The 18,996-nt window shown below is 38.6% G+C and overlaps 3 protein-coding genes across 3 annotated transcripts in view; all 3 read left to right on the forward strand.

Moving 5' to 3' along the window:
• Positions 1-7,070: 7,070 nt before the first annotated feature.
• Positions 7,071-7,769, forward strand: LOC148940243 (protein CFDP2-like). Its single transcript, XM_089106108.1, has one exon. It carries the CDS (start codon positions 7,071-7,073, stop codon positions 7,767-7,769), a length of 699 nt encoding a protein of 232 aa, XP_088962234.1.
• A 1,241-nt stretch (positions 7,770-9,010) lies between these two features.
• On the forward strand, positions 9,011-9,439 carry LOC148940244 (uncharacterized). The gene has a single exon (XM_089106109.1). It carries the CDS (start codon positions 9,011-9,013, stop codon positions 9,437-9,439), a length of 429 nt encoding a protein of 142 aa, XP_088962235.1.
• Positions 9,440-11,044: 1,605 nt separating this feature from the next.
• Positions 11,045-18,996, forward strand: part of fbp (fructose-1,6-bisphosphatase) — a 46,737-nt gene continuing 38,785 nt past the window's right edge. The window contains exon 1 of the mRNA XM_089106311.1: positions 11,045-11,297. Within this exon, the coding sequence (XP_088962437.1) occupies positions 11,125-11,297 (173 nt within the window). The 5' untranslated portion in view covers positions 11,045-11,124. The remainder of the gene's footprint in view (positions 11,298-18,996) is intronic.

The raw sequence follows: 18,996 nt of genomic DNA on the forward strand, positions 1-18,996 counted from the left end.
GTAGGAATAGAGTTACGAGATACCGTCATTATTATATTGACAGGGTTTTTTTTACCTCCAAGGAGAGAGATAGAGATTTTAGGGGTAACCTAAGGTGGGTACACTTGGCTTTAGAAAGTGGCCATTTGACCATTCTATCGCGTTATCATACCCTGGGACAGGGTATACTGTAAATAGGGTAGTACCAAACCCGATATTTGCAGAACCGGTGTAGTAAACGCGGGCATCACATTATAATTTGGTGCCGTGGCTTTCCCCTCCAATAAGTGGTGACACCCGTATAGTACCACGCCAGTACTGGTGGCATTGTGGCCTACCAGTATAACACTGGTCGCAGCAGGAAAAAGTCCTATCAGTAAACCAGATAGTAAAAGAATTCCGCGTTTTCGAAGAGACAAGTTGAGTTAGCCTACATAGTAGACTAATGTGGTTACATATAAAAAAAAATCGCAAAGAGAAATTTTTATCTGGGCTGTGCCTAGTTGGATAATAATAAGTAATAAAATTTAAAAAATCATTAGACCACGCGAATAATTAACTTGTGAGACAAGGGAGGCTGCGCCGCCCACGTAGAATCGGCAAATTAAAATGCAACAATTTTTCACGAAAAGATAAAGACATTGGTAAAAAGATTTTCAATTGGACGGAAATAGTTAAGTAAACCTTGAAATAATGGCGGACAAACGGAGAATTCAGACAAGATCTACCGCGGTAAAATAAAAATCGAATTCAGACACAATTGTATGCGACTCCCGCTGGAAATACCCTAAGAAAAACACCATCAGATAGAACCATATATCACTCAGGGGGTGAAATAGCATTTCTGACACGTGTGAAGGGGAATATTCAAAACGAAATCAGTAATAGAGCGGTCTCCGGTACAAACTATAGAAGAAGAGAAGAGTATAAGGCAGATTCAGAAAGAATTATTCCCAGTTAGAGAAAACCAGACAAAAGAAACAGTGACGATAATACACGAAGAAAAAGCATTAGATGAAAATAGGGGTAAAACAAAACCAACTCACCCTTCAGATGAGGTACAAAATCTAGGGGAGTTGCGGGTAAGATAAAATATTATAGAACGGGCAGACTCAGAAAACGAATTAAGAAAATATAAAGACAGTGAGAATCATAGTAGGCCAAATAGCAGGAGTAGTAGAAGCTCAATTTCCAACAGGAGCTCGCGAAAAAGCACTCAAATAGATATGACAGGACTACTAAATTTAATGGAGAAAGATAGATTAGCCAGAGAACGAAAAGAGGAGGAAGATACAAAAGAAAGAGAGGATAGCCATAGAACTAAAAGAGGAGGAAGATAGAAAAGAAAGAGAGGATAGCTAGAAAGCAAAGAGAAGAGAATATTAGGATAGATAGAGAACAAAAGGAAGAGGCTGATAGAATAGCCAGAGAACGAAAGGAAGAGGCTGATAGAATAGCCAGAGAACGAAAGGAAGCGGCTGATAGAATAGCTAAAGAACAAAAGGAAGAGGCTGATAGAATAGCCAGAGAACGAAAGGAAGAGGCTGATAGAGAGAGTAGAAGAGAGCTAATGCAATTGATTGCAGGGAGAAATTCCCAAGAGCCTCAGAAATCATCTACAGTAGAGGTAATGCAGGCAGTAAACCTTCAACCAATGAAAGAGAATGAAGATGTACATTTATACATGTACAGTTTTGAAAAAACGGTGAAATTAAGCGGATTGCCGAGAGAAAATTGGGTGACAAGAATACTGCTCCTCCTTAACTACAATGCACAAATTGCATATAAATCATTACCGATGTACTACTCAAAAGATTTTAAAAGACTAAAACAAGCCATTTTTGAAAAGTTTCAACTCTCCCCCGAGTACTTTCAAAGGAGGTTTAGAAGCGAAAGAAAACGAGACAACGAAACTTATAAAGAATACGGGTACAAATTGAAAGATATGTTTTTAAAATGGCTAGAGTTAGAAAACTATAGAATGTTAGATGACCCGGAAGAAATAAAAGAAAGATAACGGAAATAGTAGATAAAACAGTGATGGAACAATTCTTAGAAAAACCCATCCAAATATGAGAATGTACTTAAAAGAGAAAAACCCACATACAATTGAAGAAATGTCCCAATTAGCAGACAGGCCCGTAGGGAGGCCGATAAAAATATTACCAGGATGTTACAAAAACAATTGACAAATTAATGAAAACTCGTTGGGGAAATTCGCAAAGTGACGTTTTATCGCAAGTTACTTATAGGCCGTCGGTTAGCAATGATAATTTGTCTAATTTGATAATAATCAATTGCAAGAAAATGAAAATTACCAAACATTAAACCCTTTTACGAGAAAATATACAACTTGACTACGGGGGGAGGTGGACCGGCCCATAAAACAAATTAGGAGGCTGTGCTGCCCTGTCGGAAAAAAGAAATGCTTGATGCTCAAAATGTTGACAATCTGGTAAAATTTGATTCCTCGGAGCCTTTTTCTAAAAATTGCCATAATAGAGATGAGATAGTACCCCATAAAAGAACAAATTGGGCTATAGCCCATAATGAAGGAAACATTGTCGAGTTCGTGAAATCACATAAAATAGAAGGAAAATTAAACGGAAAATTGACCGAAGTGGTAATTGACTCAGGGAGTGAGCAAACTTTTTTGCGAATGGACCTAATTAAAAAGACTGAAATAGACCATAAAAATAATATTACAACAGTGTGTTATTATGGAGATAAGCACCAATGCCCGTCTGATTGGTTAAGAATGGAAATTGCAAAGAAGGACGGTACGGTCCAGAGGAAAACGATAAAAGTAGGCTTAGTACCTATGCTAGCAGTGGATGCTTTAGTAGGAGGAGACTTTGGAGATATCGAAAATCAGAAATCCACATTTCCAGAAAATGGAAAACTTGAGAACACTTTTAACGAGTGTGAGACGCCGAAAAATGGTTGCCAAAATGAAGCGCTGATTGTAACAGGGATAAATGAGACAATTTTTATCGTATGTATGTTTCCTCATAATGTTTGTGAAATTTAAGCATGATACGAAAAACTAAATGTCATAATTCAGTTCCTATTTGATGACGAAATATATGTTTCTACGGTAAACGCAAAAAAAACAAAAAGAGAGGAGGGAGATTTGAAATAGGACTGCAATGAAGTATTACAATCAAAGATGGTGGATACTAGAGTCCAAATCAGATTTAACGATGATTTATTATTTTGCGCGAAAGACAAAATTGAGAAAAGTGAAAAAGAACAAATAAATGCAAAAAAGAGACAAAATTTGGAGATTCAGCCTGAAGTGGTGAAAAATGAAAAAAATTTGGATGGGCTGTGCCTTGATAACATAAATAATAATGAGAAAAATAAAATGTTGGATGGGCTGTGCCTTGATAACAGAAATAATAAGGGGGAAAAGAGGTCAAAGACCCATAGGGAATAAAACAAGATGGCTTCAAAATAGAGGTGAATGACTTACAACGGGTTGGGGGAAAGTTGGGAGATATGGAATGTTGAGTAGGATTGGAAAAACTTGGAAAGGAATCTGAGACTAGTACTAGTCTCAACTCAAAAGATATGTTGATCCTTTATGAGGGGGAGGAATCCCTTGGGGAAGATCCCCTGCGGGAAGTCGCGAAAGATAGCCCTTTTCCTCAATGCACAACTAGCGGACAGCTTGTGATCCCTTTACCGAGGTTTTGCCTCTCTGATCTGGATTCCTTGGGGGATACTCTCTCCCAGTCACTTCACATTTCACCCAAACCTTTGTCCAGTAGCCCTATTCATAGTTTTTACTCTTCATGGGAACCGACAATTATTTCCGGCAAATTGTATTCAGTGGGAGATGTATCTAAGTTTCATCTTCAATTAGCATCAATGCATATTCTGCATTTGATTATTCCAGGGGAGGGAACCCAGAAAAAAGGCGATTCATGGTTCGCTCAAAATTTTACTTCATTCCCAGTACCCTTATCGTTTTCACAGGCCTTCGCATTTTCGGCCTTAGATTATTTGAAATTATGCCAAGGGGCAATTTACATTTTAATTTAGATGTGGGGCTGTTTCCACAGATAGAAATTAAGAGGCTAGTGCGGCCAATATTTCATGATGGCTGGCATCATTAAATGTGCCAGAAACTGATTCTCTGCTCCTCTCAAATGTAAATTCGTGAGAGCGAGAAAATTTTTGTTTTTGATTGGGCTGCGCACAATCATTTTCTATAAACCTGGGGGACTTCAACTTTCAAAACCTAATGCGGATGCTATATGATCTAGACGTTGGTGGTCCCTCAGTAGAGATGTGTTGATGACGACCGATCCAGAACCAAGCGGTGGAATTAGTAGCACAGGCACTGGAGGAAGAGAGCAGGCAAATAGATTTTGTAAAGTTGAAGTTATGTGTTTATGTTTGTAAGGGGGGACCAAGGTAGCGCGCTGGCGGTCATGTTTAATACGAGGGGAGGTGTTGGGGTTCCACCCCTGTTTCTTTTCTTTTCAGATAAATGACTTGGTTTTGTTCCGTAATTACATTTGCTTAGATTTGCGTATAATATAGTTTTCAATGACAATTTAAAGTCTGCTTGCTGAGCTATAGTTGTTTTGCAATAAGTAAGCTTTGAAGTAAATTCAATTTTGGACTTCCTGGTTTGAGTCATTGAATAATAAAGCTAAGAAGGTAGAACAGATTTTGATTGGGGATTTAGAGGATTGGCTCGGCCAACTGAAGGTCGAACCCTATGAACAGTTGCTGTAAAGAATATTATTTTTGAGTTAGTCTGCATTTAGATCCCTTTCGGGGAAACATATTTTTTTGTTATTATAAGTGACCATTTGAAGAATACAAGTAAGGTATTTTCTACAATCTGTCTACTAATTTTCCCGGAACCCAGGCTGGGTAGGAATAGAGTTACGTGATACCGTCATTATTATATTGACTGCGGGGTTTATTACCTCCAAGGAGAAAGTTAGAGATTTTAGTGGTAACCCAAGGCGGGTACACTTGGCTTTAGAAAGTGGCCATTTGACCACTCGATCGCGTTATCATACCCTGAGACAGGGTATACTGTAAATAGGGTAGTACCAAACCCGATATTTGCAGAACCAGTGTGGTAGACGCGGGCATCACATAATTTGGGGCCGGGGCTTTCCCCTCCAGTAAGTGGTGACACCCGTACAGTACCACGCGAATACTGGTGGCATTGTGGCCTACCAATATAATAAATTTTATATTACTTTTTTAATTTCTTGTTATGCCCTTTCTGTCCATTAACTCTAGTAACGGTAAATACACACAATTTCGGACTTAGTACACAAAAACGAGCTGCTAGTGACCCAAGGAAAGCTGTTGCAGTAAAAATGTCTCAGGAACCATTGACCAAGAGCTTGTAGCTGTTTTGCAATGTTATTTCGTAATTTAAACTACTAAACGTGAGAATAATTTTATTTATCTATATCCTCCAAAATTGAAGATGTATGTGAAATACAAAAATTAAATACATCAACAAACGAAATAAACAACTGATTTTAAATGAGCTTAATATTATAATTAAATGAATGCATAAAAAATGAAAAAAAGCCAAGACAGACAATCCATTTTACTTGTAGATTTTTTGCGAGTTGAAAATTATCAATAAAGAAGTTATCCGTCATTGATATCTCCATTTAAAGTCTTCATTGGCGGTCAGCACTTGAACAGTAATTAAGAGCTGAAAGAAAATGTTACCTCCGACATTTTCTTGACTACACAGACGACAACATTCTATGAACTGGGTATACAAAAAGTTATACAAAGCTATGAAAAATACCTGGAAAATCGCGGGAGTTATGACTAACAATAGTGTAAAGGTTGTAATATCTTATCAAATAAATTTCATAGCTTTATTTGTACTTGTTTTTTGTTATATTAAAAAAGAACTCACTTTCGCAACATATCTCTTAAAATAGTCTGTGCTTGGTCAGTTAAAAGTATTTCATCAATGAAGTTTAAACTTCAAAATGAAGTTTACATACTTTAAGCAAACCAGTATGATAGGCCTTCTTAGCCAATGCAAAGCTAATTTTAGATTGCATACAGGAAACTACTTAGTTTCTATCAGCGAGGCTTCGGACTACCTCCATTATGTCCTAATTTTTCGGGTTTGCTTAAGTTTTATTTTTTCCGTCCGGTAGAGTTCGAAATAATTAGACTGAATAATTTGAGTATATTCCTGTTCACAATACACTTGAAACTTACATTAACAATGTGATGTATTCTCCTTCCCGTTTTGATTGTTGTGTAGATGTTTCCGCATAATCTCGTCACCAGAATCAGATTGTGAGCCCGGCAGTGTGTTGCTGTTGCTGAGTTTGAACTCTGGGTCACGTGTCATCAGGCTGAGATTAATCCCACTGTGCCACTACTAGACTCAAAGTCTGGTATGCAGGGGCGTCCCTAGGGGGGAGGGAGGAGTGCGCCACCCCCCAACAATTTTGGCAATCGGTAAAAGGTGGTGAATGGAGCTCGTCCGGAAGGATGAAAACTTTGTTTGCTGACCACGTGCCACTGGATATGGGGCTTAAACTCCTAACAAATCGCTCTGAATTGGGCCGCCCCAACCTCATGGGTGCGGGTGGAGCCCACCCCAGGGTTTCTTAATCAGAACCCATGCCTAGGGACGGTTGGGCTTTCGACCCTCCTCCTGAAAATAATTACAATGAAAAGCAATGAAACTCCAAGACTCGGATCTTATTGGTTTTAATTTATTACAACCTCGGCACGCCCCTGGGCATCACTTGAACCTTGCTGACCAAGGTGGGTTGAGAATATCCACCTGGAATGTTTCAACCATGAATATGCCGGGATCCAGAGACCTTCTAGGGTTAGAGATGTTAAGATGTGGGATTAACATACTTGAAGTGACAGAAACACATTTGACGGAAACAGGCGATGAAGAAATCGCCAATACAGGTCACAGGATGATTTGGTCAGGGCAAACCTCCAGTAGAAGCAGCGGTATAGGCCTGCTCCTAAATAAGAAGGCAAAGTAATGCCTCATATCCCACAATCCAATATCGGATAGACTACTCACTGCTCGCTTCAACCACAGGCATGGGAAGATGTCCGTTACTCTGTGCTACCCACCAACGAATGTCTCTCCAGAGGTCGAAAAAGACAATTTCTACTCAGCTGTGACATCTGCTCTATCCCGGATTTCCCCTCACGATGTTTTGGCTGTGGTGGGCGATTTCAATGCAACTTTATCAAACCCCAGCGGAGCTTTCAAATCTGTAGTTGGACCGGTTCCCCCTGACTCGTTGAATGAAAATGGGACCCGACTCCTCCAGCTGTGCGCTATGCATGTATTGGTCATTGCCACCACCCTGTTTCACAGGAAAGACATCTATAAGCCAACATGGTATAGCAACGATGGACTAACACGGAAGATGATTGACCATATCATAGTCAACCAAAGATGGCATACATCAGTTACGAACTGTAGAACATATAGTGGTGCTGAGATAGGGAATACAGACCATCGATTAGTTGCCGCAAACTTCCGTTTGCATCTTAAAGCACAACCTTCAGAACGAGGCAAGCCAAAGTTGGACACCCATAAACTAAAAATTGAAGCATTCCACCAAAAGTACTCAGTTGAAATTCAGAACAGGTTTGAATTCCTGGATACACTTGTTGACCCGGACACGTCCTGGCAGACTTATAAAAAGGGTGTACTAGAGGTTGCCACTAATACCGTCGGTCGTATGATGTATGCAAAGAAGCCCTGGCTATCGCAAAGAAGCACTGCAAATCATTGAACAGCGCCGGAAAGCGCGGTTGGCCGGAGATATGCCCTCCTACAGACGGCTAAACGGGATTAGAAACAATATTATTCACCGTGATAAACAACAATTTGTTGATAAAAAAGCGGAAGAGCTAGAAGATGCGGCTCGAAAAGGTGACGTCATGTCGCTTTTCAAGCTTGTCAGAGATCTTAGCGATGGGAAACCACCAAAGATACGTGCAGTTAAAACCGTCTGTGGCGAAATGCTAGAAGATGAAAACGCGCAACTTGATCGATGGAGGGAGCACTTCGCAAAGCTATTCAACGCCGAAAGAATCGTCGTTGACCCCAATCTAGCTACATCCACTCAGCATACTACATAAGAAAATCTACCAGAGCCTGATCCTCCCTCGGTAGAAGAGATACAAAATGTCCTGCGGAGAATGAAGAACAACAAGGCACCAGGAACCTGCGGGATCATCGTTGAGCTGCTAAAGTTCTGGCTAAAGAGCTGCTAAGCACTGGCAATGCTACTTTGGCTGCACATGCTGTTCTCCCTCGTCTGGTCAACCGAATTGATACCTGAAAAATGGAAGGAAGGGATAATCCTTCATCTATGGAAGCCGAAAGGTAGCCGTATCGATTGCTTGAATTACAGAGGAATCACCCTCCTGTCAGTGCCTGGCAAACTTTTCACCATAATGTCTTGATAAGAGCATCCACTTCATTCGTAAGTGCCGCCGGATTCAGCAAGCAGGTTTCATGGCCAACAGATCCACGACCGAGCAGATATACACTATTCGACAGGTAATCGAGAAAGCCCGCTAGTTCCAGCGCACAGCATATATTGCATTTGTTGACTTTAAAGCAGATTTCAACTCTATCAACCGTGAGTCCCTTTGGCTGATACTAAAACGAACGGGACTCCCTGATAAATATTGCCGCCTGTTCAAGGTACTTTACACTGGTACAAAAAGCTCCGTCCAGGTTAATGGTCGCCGAAGCCCACTATTCGAGATAGATACTGGTGTAAGGCAAGGCTGTGTTGCTGCTCCTGAACTTTTCAACGCGGTGATTAATTATGTTATGGATCGAACCACGAGTCGGCTCAAATTCGGACTGAAAAATGGCGATAGAGTCCTAGCCGATTTGGACTTCGCAGAAGATATTGCCCTGATATGCACTTCTTTGGTTGAACCCGAGGCAGCTATCAATACACTGTCGGAAGAAGCCCTGAAAGTGGGACTACATATTAGCTGGCAGAAAACAAAAATAATGATCATTGACCCGGCAGAAAATTCCGCCAACTCACCATCATTCAACGTATTATGGCACACTATCGAAGTTGTCAAGTCTTTTACTTACCATGGATCTGTCGTTTCGGATAACGGCTCAATTGAACTGGAAGTCCAGTCGCGCATCGCAAAAGCTGCGTCTATTATGGTTCGATTATGCTGTTCCTTGTGGCCAAAGCTCAACATTAGCCGAAAAACAAAAATATGGATCTACAACACGACCGTAACGCAAGTCCTTCTCTACGGTGCTGAAACTTGGCCGGCAGCTTCTTCTATTCGTGATGCCATAGATGTGGCCCACACAAACTTCCTAAGACGAATCAAAGGGATCAAGTGGTATGACTTTGTCTCAAACACCCGATTGCTGTTACTAACAGATCAGACCCCGACTCTCGTCAGCCCGCCATAAGAACTCTACGGTGGTTTGGCCACTTAGTTCGCATTCCAGAAGAAGCACCTGCCAGCAAACTTTTCAATTTTGATCCCCCTAAGCATGGCTGAAAGCCCCCCCGTGGAAGACCGAGGTTCAGATGGAGGGACAGCCTTACCCAGTACTTCTCCATGATCGGTACTGATCTCCAAGAAGCGGTCACGCTTGCGCAAGACCGTTCGGAATGGAGGCAAAGAGTCTCATCTCTCTCTACGCAGGACCACCAGCAGGAGCCTTAAGTCAAGGTAAAATTTTTACCGAAAGCGAAAATTTCGGCAGAAATTTTGCAAAATTGGGTGAAATTTAGCAAAATTCTTGATTTCGGCCGAAGATTCGGCATAAATCAGGTAGCGATTCGGTAAAAATTTACGAAGATCGCCCCACCAATAAATGAGCCTCGGGACGCCCCTGCTAGTATATACACTTCTTAGGTTATATTCGTTCCAGGTTTGATTTATTATTGAAACTGTGTTACTCAGGATAACTATAAAAGTGAAGTATAGGAGACGTGTAGACAGGGGCCCTGGAATACAAAATCTTATAGTCCTAGGTTACCCTTGTGATGGGTAAAACATTTAGAACAACGCAGAAGGAAGCTCAATGTTATGGTAGTTTAAATACGTTATTTTGTGTTTTTATTCTGGAAACGCTCGAAAAATTCGACCAAAAGTGGAATGTAGCTTTATAGTTTACATATTTTGCCTGTTTAATCACAGGCAAAGGTTTTGGTTTGAGACCTAATTCCGACCAAATTTGTGTATGTGTTCAGAAGCAGAGGGCTCTTTGAATATTACTGCTACTACTATTTAACAACTCACCGCAGCACCAAGTCACCTGAGGCCAACAGAGCTACGCACGCTCCTCCCCATCCTAATTCAGAATCTAGGGCAAATTTTGTGTCGTTTAGCAGGCTGTAATTTCCTGGAGAAGTTTGCAACACCTCAAGGTCTCCCTGCACCGCATTAACCATCACCTGGCTCGGCGTGACGCTTAGCGGGGGTGGATCTAGAGCAAATTCTTGGAGGGAAGAGGCACTGTGACAAAGGTGCCGATAATTGACCAAATTGACAAATTTATTCTAAAAAAAGAGTGAGAAAAAGAAAAAAACTGGGAAAGGGCACCAGAAAGAATCTAGAGGGGGGCAGCCCCCCCAGGATTGGTGATGCCTACACCCCTTCACCCCACTAAGGTTTGCTGAGGAATTACCTGTGCTATCTTGGGACAAAGAGTCAATATTCGCTCTACTAGAACTCTAAAACCACCACAGGGATTTCCAGGCTTAGCTTGCCCCATTCTCTTTCCTAAAACTATCTAATAAGGTGGAATCCATAGATTCTACCAGGCATTTAAGCCTCTTTAAATTGCCTCCTTCTTTCAAGTTGTTAATTGATTCTAGAAACCAAAGAAGACAACAGTATTCTTGTGCCATTTATATTCTTTTTAAGGCTTTATGGAGGAACATGACCCCCTATCTAAAGTGCTCTCATTTATTCCTATACCGTTCCTAATTTCCAAATATTTCGAAACATCCTTGCGCAACCAAACGGAATTTAGAAGCTTTTATGTTGGCTCAAAGCCTCTTCTGTGTTCAGTTGGCAACTCCACCCTGTCTTGTCTGTGTTTATTTTTTGGACAGTTTAATATTTTCAGTTTATTTTTAAGCCATGTCTTCTGGCCAGGCTATGGATACAAATTGCATGACTTTGACAAGGTATATCTTGGAAGAGCAGAGGAAACACAAAACAGCTACTGGTGATTTGACTCAGTTGTTGACTGCTATTCAAGCTGCAGTTAAAGCTGTTAGCTCTGCAGTCAGAAAAGCAGGAATAGCCAAACTGTAAGTATTTGTTGTAAATTTAGGGGGCAATTCAATCAAAACGGAAGAAAAATAGGGGTGAAATTACGGTAAAGTTTTACCAAATCATAATGATTTACAAATAAAGTGAATATACCAGTTGATGCCTTTTTTATGCTCTTTCCAAATATAATAGCCTAATCATTTTTGTTGGAAATGAATTTCACCCCCACTCCTATAAATACCAATTCAGGGTGTATATTTGCACATTAGGGGGGGTGGGGGCAAATTTTATTTCTGATGTAAATGGGAGGTAAGTTTAAACTTTATCCCCCCCTCACTAATTTGCAAATATATACCTTGAAATGGTATATAGGGGTAGGGGTAAAATCAGTTTCTGACAAAAATGATTATTATACTTGGATAGAGCATAAAAAAAGGCATTGAGTGGTATAGCCTATTCACTTTATTAGTGAGTTAATAATATGATTTGGTAAAAAAATTTACCAAAATTACCATTTAGGGTTTATTCTTGAAAGTAGATAGCCTACATAAACATTTATATTATTCAGATATCTAAGAAACAAACTTGGTAATTTTTTTGTTATTCATATTAGGCCTATTGACCTATGAATAAAATAAACATACTACTTGATGCCTTTTTTATGCTCTTTCCAAATATAATAATCATTTTTGTTGGAAATGAATTTTACCCCCACCCCTATGTATACCAATTCAGGGTATATATTTGCACATTAAGGGGGCAGGTTAATTTTATTTCTGATGTAAATGAGAGGTAAGTTTAAACTACTCCCCCCTATTGTGGAAATATATACCCTGAATTGGTATATATATATGGGGTAGGGGTAAAATTCATTTCTGGCAAAAATTCTTATTATATTTAGAAAGAGCATAAAAATAGGCATCAAGTAGTATGTTTACTTTCATAGCCTAAGTCAATAATATGAAAAACAAAAAATTTACCACAAACTTACCTCTAACCTAGTTAGAATTGGATGCTGAATCTAAATTTAGGCTAACATTCATTTATTTTTCAGGAACAAGCTTTACCCCCAACCCTATATATACCAATTCAGGGTATATATTTGAGCATTATACAGGAGGGTAAAGTTCAAACTTACCTCTGTAGTCAAAATTCCATCCTGAATCCAAATTTAACATTCTTTAAATTACCTTAAGTTGCAGCTTGGAGCAAAATTAAGGATTTTCATCCTTGTAATGCTCTGTTATGACTTCTATTGGTTGTTTGCTAAATTTGGATTGAGGATTCTGCAGCTTCCCAGTTGTACAGGAACTCTTGCTGTAGCCATTCTTTGTCTAGATTTTTCTTGAATACACCTGTTGAATCAGCAGCCACTGTATCATCAGAGAGTAGATTCCACAAGTTTGCTACTTGTTGGCTGTTACTAGTTACAAGTTTGTTACTGATGGAGCATTTCTTGAAGATCTTGTTGGAATGACCTCTAGTAACAGAGTGTTCTGAGGGGGGGGGGGGTGAGGAGAACAGGGAGAACATTTTTTGAAATAATTTTGTGAGCCATTATCATGTCACCACATTTCCTCTGGTATGCAAGAATAAGAAGCTTCAAGTGATGTAAATGCTCTTTGTATGGTATTTGTTTGAGGCCTTTGACCATTTTGGTTGCTCTTTGTTGAACTCTTTCTTGAATTTCTTTGTCCCTCTTGAAATAGGGTGATGCCAGAGACATTCCAACCTCTAGGCATGGGTGAACTAGTGCCTTGTAGAGCTTTATAAACACACTTGGGTGTCTGCTAGAGATAGTTCTTTTGATCATTCTGAGAGATTGGAAGGGAGACAATGATATAGACTTTGCATGGGTGCTGAACTTTGGTTGACAATCAACTATGACTCCAAGATCTCTTTCTTCAGAGACTACAAAAAGGGGGTTACCCTGGAGGTGGTACTGCTGATATGTATCATGATTGCCAAAGGGGATTAAATGGTATTTATCAGCATTGAAAGAGGAGCCATGTATCAGCCCAAGTCCCAAGAATATCAAGGTCCTTTTAAATAGATTGCCGGTCACAGGTTGTGGCTGCTTTACCAACAAGTTTTGAATAATCAACACCAAGAGTGAGTAGGTTTGAGAGGATATTGGGTGTATTATTTATATATAAGTTGAAGAGACTTGGCCCAAGAATGGTTCCCTGGGGAACACTGCTTAAAACTGTTGTAGACAAGGAGAATGAGGGACACTGAGAGTTGTGAACTCTTACAGCTTGTGTTCTTTCTGAAAGGAAACTCTGTAGCCCATCCACTGGATAACAACATCATCAACAGTTGCTGTTTTTAGTTTGGTGATGAGGAATTCATGGCAAACCCTGTCAAATGCTTTTAAGAGGTCCAGGAGTGCTATGTTGACAGGTAAATAATTATCCAATAATGATGTAAAATACTCTATGTGTGTATTAGATTAGTATCAACAGATGTTAAAGATCTGAAGCCATGTTGATTGGAAGTAAGGATGATGTTAATTTCTAAGTGCTGAATTAGAGCTCTATTGACAAATCTCTCAAGCACCTTTACAACTGCAGAAGTGATGCTAATTGATAGTGAGCCATATTGATAGTGAGAAGTGATAGTGAGCCTTGGGTGTATTCCATCTTATCCTTTGGATTTATTAACATCAAGTTTTTCCAGGCTATTTAAGACCATATCTTCAGTAATTGATAATTTTGGCATTGGATGACATATTAAGTTTGATTGTGCTGCAGAGATAGTTGAACAAGCTTGGATGATGAAGGCAGAGGCAAACTGGGTATTCAATACAATAGCCTTATCTATTGGTGATGAGTGGGTTATGCCATTATGTTTGAGGTCAGGACTGGTGTGATGGTTATGATTTGTGGCAGAAACATGTCTCCAGTAAGATTTGGGATTTGCTTTGGTATCTATGGCAAGCTTTTCCTCATGTTGAGACTTCAATTTCTTAACTACATTGGAGGCAGGATTCCAAGCCTTTGCATACCTTATCCAATTTTCCCGAGTTTTCTCATTAGCATTGGAAATGAACTTCATAAACACACACCCTCCCTCCTGAATATGCAAATATATACCCTGAATTGGAATATAAGCTAGCCTGCCCTGAATTGATATATATAGGGGTGGGGGTGAAGTTCATGGTACTTTTCTATTAGCTAGGATCCATGCAAGAAGTGAATTTTGGTTAATGCTAATGAAATAAAACAAAATAGGACAAAAATACAATAGTTTAGAAACAAATTTGGGCTATATATTTGCACATTAGGGGGGGGGGGAAAGCATAGAATATATTAAATATGTAACCTAACTTAGATAGCCTACCTTTTTCCCCCTGAACCCCAAAAAACAAAAGTTTAAATATTGTAAATACAATGACAAACCACAGTTTGCAATTCAATTCTCTATTGAAAGAAACCCATTTGACTAGTTTTTTAAGCATGTTTGCTGTACAATTTATTGTGTGGGCCCCAGCTAATAGAACAGTACCAAGTTCATTTCCAAAGCAATTAACCTTTCTTAAATCAAGTGGATTGATGGAGCTGGTTTTTACACCAGAGATTCTCCTTTTTTGTCTGTCCTCTCTGATAATTCTGTCTGTCAAACCATATCTTAACTAATTTACTGCAGAGAACTTAACCAAGTAAATCTTAACCAATTTACTGCAGAGATGGCCAATTTTCCAACACTCTTTATCTGGTTACTCTCAGCAATCCATAATTTCTTATTAAGAATGTGTAGAATAACCACACCACTTGGTAATAGTGACAATGTTGTAATTATTTTGGAGCTATGTTTGCCTACTAAACAATCTTCTTCTAAGCAACAAAAATATATCAATTATAAACTATTCTCCAAAAGACTTGCCAGTGTTGGTTGGAAACAGCTTATTACTGATGATATTGATGTGAGTTGGTCTAATATGAAAACTGAAATTTTGCATGCTGAAAGGTCTTGCACCAGAATATTTTTGGCCAAACTGCCCAAAAGCTTGCCTATTTTAACTACCAAAATAAGTAAGCTAATCAACAGAAAACTGAGCATGGAATTGCTACAGAAAAAAGATCACAGAAAATAATCAAGTCTTCAAAACTTTATGTAATCAGACAATCAACAAAATAAAGGAGCTGAAGAGAAGGTTTGACAAAAAAATGGCTGAGGATGTTGAGAATAATTCTAAATCTTTTCTTGGTTCTGGGTAGACTCTATTAACAAAACTGAAAACCCCTGTGCATTTTCCTTAACTAATTACTTTAGTATTTTGCACTTAAAATGTACTTTGGAGTAAAATAAGGTCCAATGTGGGATCTGTTTGGCCCCATTGTTAGGATGGCAATTAAAACACTACACAAATTTTAAAAAGAGGGTTGTGACAATGTTTACAGCCCAACATGGAGATACTCTCCAACTAGGAGAGTATTAGGATTGATGCAATTTTAGCTGACTTGGTGATGGTGGCCATAGACGGATATGATCAAGGGGACCATTCTTCTGTGGTTTAGAGTAGGCTAGACACCACTGCATAACATCAATTTCTGATAAGAGTGTGCAATTTAGTTGGGTATGATAAGCAGCATCAGCATCATAGCCCAACTTCTTTATATATAGGCTGTTCATGCATATTAATAACTATATGTGAGACACAGATGATAGACAGCTATAGTTATATCTTGAAGGTTTGGCTTCCTGTTCCTTGTCTTATCTCCTTTTGAAAAATTTGACTGATGTCAAAGACATACAGATCCTTTCTCACTCCACAGATCCAATCATTGATGACCCTTTGGCTAAAAAAGTCTTGTCTAATTCTCCAATTAACTTTGGGCTCATGAAACTTCTTAGGCTGACCTTGTGTTTGTCTTTCTTTGGGTAACTGAGTAAAGAACTTTTTCGGGGTTAGTCAACATATTTATGTGTGAGTTGCATGTAACTGCACTTGCATTGGAAGGCCAAAGATGGAAGTTTTAGGGTTCAGGTTTTGGTAGGTAAATTTTATGTGTCACCTGATACCTCTTATGTATGTCACGTGATACCTTGAATCAAAATAATGATTTTGTGTTTAAATTATCAGTACTAATGGTAAAACAGTAAGTATTATTAAGGTCAGTTCCACTTGAAATTTAAGCTTGACAACTGTAGTGTCTCTGATATAATAAATTCTTAAGGTATAGGACAAATTTAGTTGCCCATTTTTGTGCCTTTTCAACCAGGAATCTATCCAACTTACTCAATTTGTACCATGCTGAAGAATTGTACTATAGCAATGGCTTAAAAAAGATTTGTACATCTTCTAAATTTTTATTATTAAATTTCTTTAATATTATTCTTACAATGTAAAGTCAATAATTGGCATTTCTAGACACAATTGCTAAATATTTACCAAACTTCTCAAATCTAAGAAAATAGCAAAAGAATTTTCAATAATGTAACCTGGGTGACCTTCACATAGAAAATACATAACTTCTGTCTAATCAACATTCAAAAATATAGTTCTTACCTTACCACTACAAAAGTGCATCAATGCTATAGACTTGCACATCAGGGGGGGGGGGGTAAAGTAAACTGAAGTAGCATACTTCTAGGAATGATATAAGTATATTAGGATATTTTTGTTTTCAGAATTCTGTAGTTTCCTCCTCAATAGCAGTTTTATCAGGAATGCATCCAGAGCTTAAATGCTCTCCTGAGAATATATTTTGAAGTGCCTATCTCTGCTAACTACCCTTGGGAGGGCACTGCTCTTGATGAGTGTCGAAAATGATTATTTTTATAAAAGTTGAACAGTGGCTATTTTGCTATTAAAAGTGACCATTAAAATCTTGCTATTTTATTTGATATTAGAGGCTTCTTAGCTAAGTTACCTATTATGAATTGCTTCTTCATAGTAGTCTAACACTTGTAGGCATCAATGCATGATAAGTTGAAGGTTTATAAGTTTGAGATAGCTTGTGCAGGATTTCAACTCCAAATGCTGAAAGCCATGTTGTAACCAAGATGGGCCTAGGAATGCACTAAGATTCCATCCATAATGGAGGTCCCAGGGATTTCTTGCTGTCTGGTTCCAAGCTAATTTAAGTGTGTTTTGAAGATGTGCCATTAGTCTACATTCTGTGCTGGTTCTGGGGCCATTGCTCTTCCTGAGACCATAGTAATTTCAATAGTTGAATTGATATGATAATTACATCTTAGAATGTTACAATGTTAAAAAAAAAATATTGTATTGATATTTTGACTGACAAATTCTGCTGCCTTTAACTGGACTTTTTATGAGTTTCAGACACTCATATCCCAGAGGTGAAACATGAATTGAGGCTATATAGAATTTATTTACTCAGGAAGGAAGGATTTGGTACATAGACAGAGAGCAGGGATCATGATGGATAGGGAAGCTGCTAATTCTTATTTAAGCTAGGAAGGTATTACTAGTAGAATGATAGCTGCTCATTTTATGAATAGGAAGTACAGGGTATCATTCATAGTAGATTATACTCCTGTAGATCTACTGGTGTTGCTGCCTCTCAAAATATAACACTAGTAAGTCTTCAGCCTCATATTTTTGCTCTTTCCCTAATTTTAAGCTTTAGAGATTCCATTAAAGTGTATTGTGACTTCGAAAAAGAAATTCAAATTAGGTATAGAATCCACCTTGAATCCTGGTCAACCACCACCTTGCTACACACACAATCCAAAAAAAGAACATGTACAACCTTTCTGAACAGAATCTTTCAATGCTTAAAAATACAAAGGGATGAAAGTGGGAGCTTTAAAATACCTGCCCAAACCCTAATTTGGGCTGTTGATACATTTATATAAGTTTCATCCACCTTATTCAACAACTTTCAAACAGTTTGTGGTAACAAACTGTAAGTAAGGGACAACAGTGCTCAATAGTAACCAAAACTCTTTTGATATCAATAGATACATCAAAAGAATTGGCTTATTACGCTAATTTCAAATATATAAGATTCATCAAGTTTAGTGTTAACCATCAAAAGCTACGAGCCCGAGAAAATTTTCCTGATTTTTTAAATAGAGGGAAAATATCCCCTAAAAGTCATGGAATCTTAATGAAAATCACACCTGCCAATTCAGCATATCAGAGAATCCTACTGTAGATGTTTCAAGCTCCTATATACAAAAATGCAGCATTTGCTTTTTTTGCCAGAAGGAAGATCATAGATGTATGCTTATTTGTTTGTTTTTCCCAGGGGTGATTGCGTCAAACCAATGACACCAGAAGATTGGGAGATGATTCATGTGATCGGAAATCAGAATTCTAGTGCCCTTTCTAAGTGACCTAAAAGATTGGAGGGCAGCTAGTCCCCCTCCCACGCCCTTCTTTTCTTCAAAGTCGTCTGATCAAAATTTTGAGGTACTTATTTTGTTCAGCATAGTTGAAAGGTTCAATAACTATCCCCTTTAGGATAATATGATCCCTCAGAGCCCCTGGGGAAAGGACTGTAAGTTACAAAATTTACCCATTGTTTTAGTAAAAAAAAATTTCAGTGACATTAGAATTGTCCAAAGGAAATTGTACAGAGAGGCTTTTTTACGCGGGAGGAACTCCACGGAGGAGTTTCCTGTGATGGGAGCGAATTTTCCATTAAGAAGCCTGATTTAACAGCTTTAATTGAGAAACAATCCAAAATTAAATGAAAAAAGAAGAAAGATAGAGAGGAAAGTAAGGAGCAACATTAGAACTCAAAACGAACAGAAATTATT

Source organism: Artemia sp. Qi Xiang Cuo, chromosome 20 (assembly GCF_049724085.1).
Source record: "Artemia sp. Qi Xiang Cuo chromosome 20, ASM4972408v1, whole genome shotgun sequence".
NCBI classification, from domain to species: Eukaryota; Metazoa; Arthropoda; class Branchiopoda; order Anostraca; family Artemiidae; genus Artemia; species Artemia sp. Qi Xiang Cuo.

What these genes read in the sequence shown, in the direction of transcription:
- LOC148940243 (XM_089106108.1), top strand. Translation starts at nt 7,071, where the DNA reads ATGTCCGTTACTCTGTGCTACCCACCAACGAATGTCTCTCCAGAGGTC.
- LOC148940244 (XM_089106109.1), top strand. Translation starts at nt 9,011, where the DNA reads ATGATCATTGACCCGGCAGAAAATTCCGCCAACTCACCATCATTCAAC.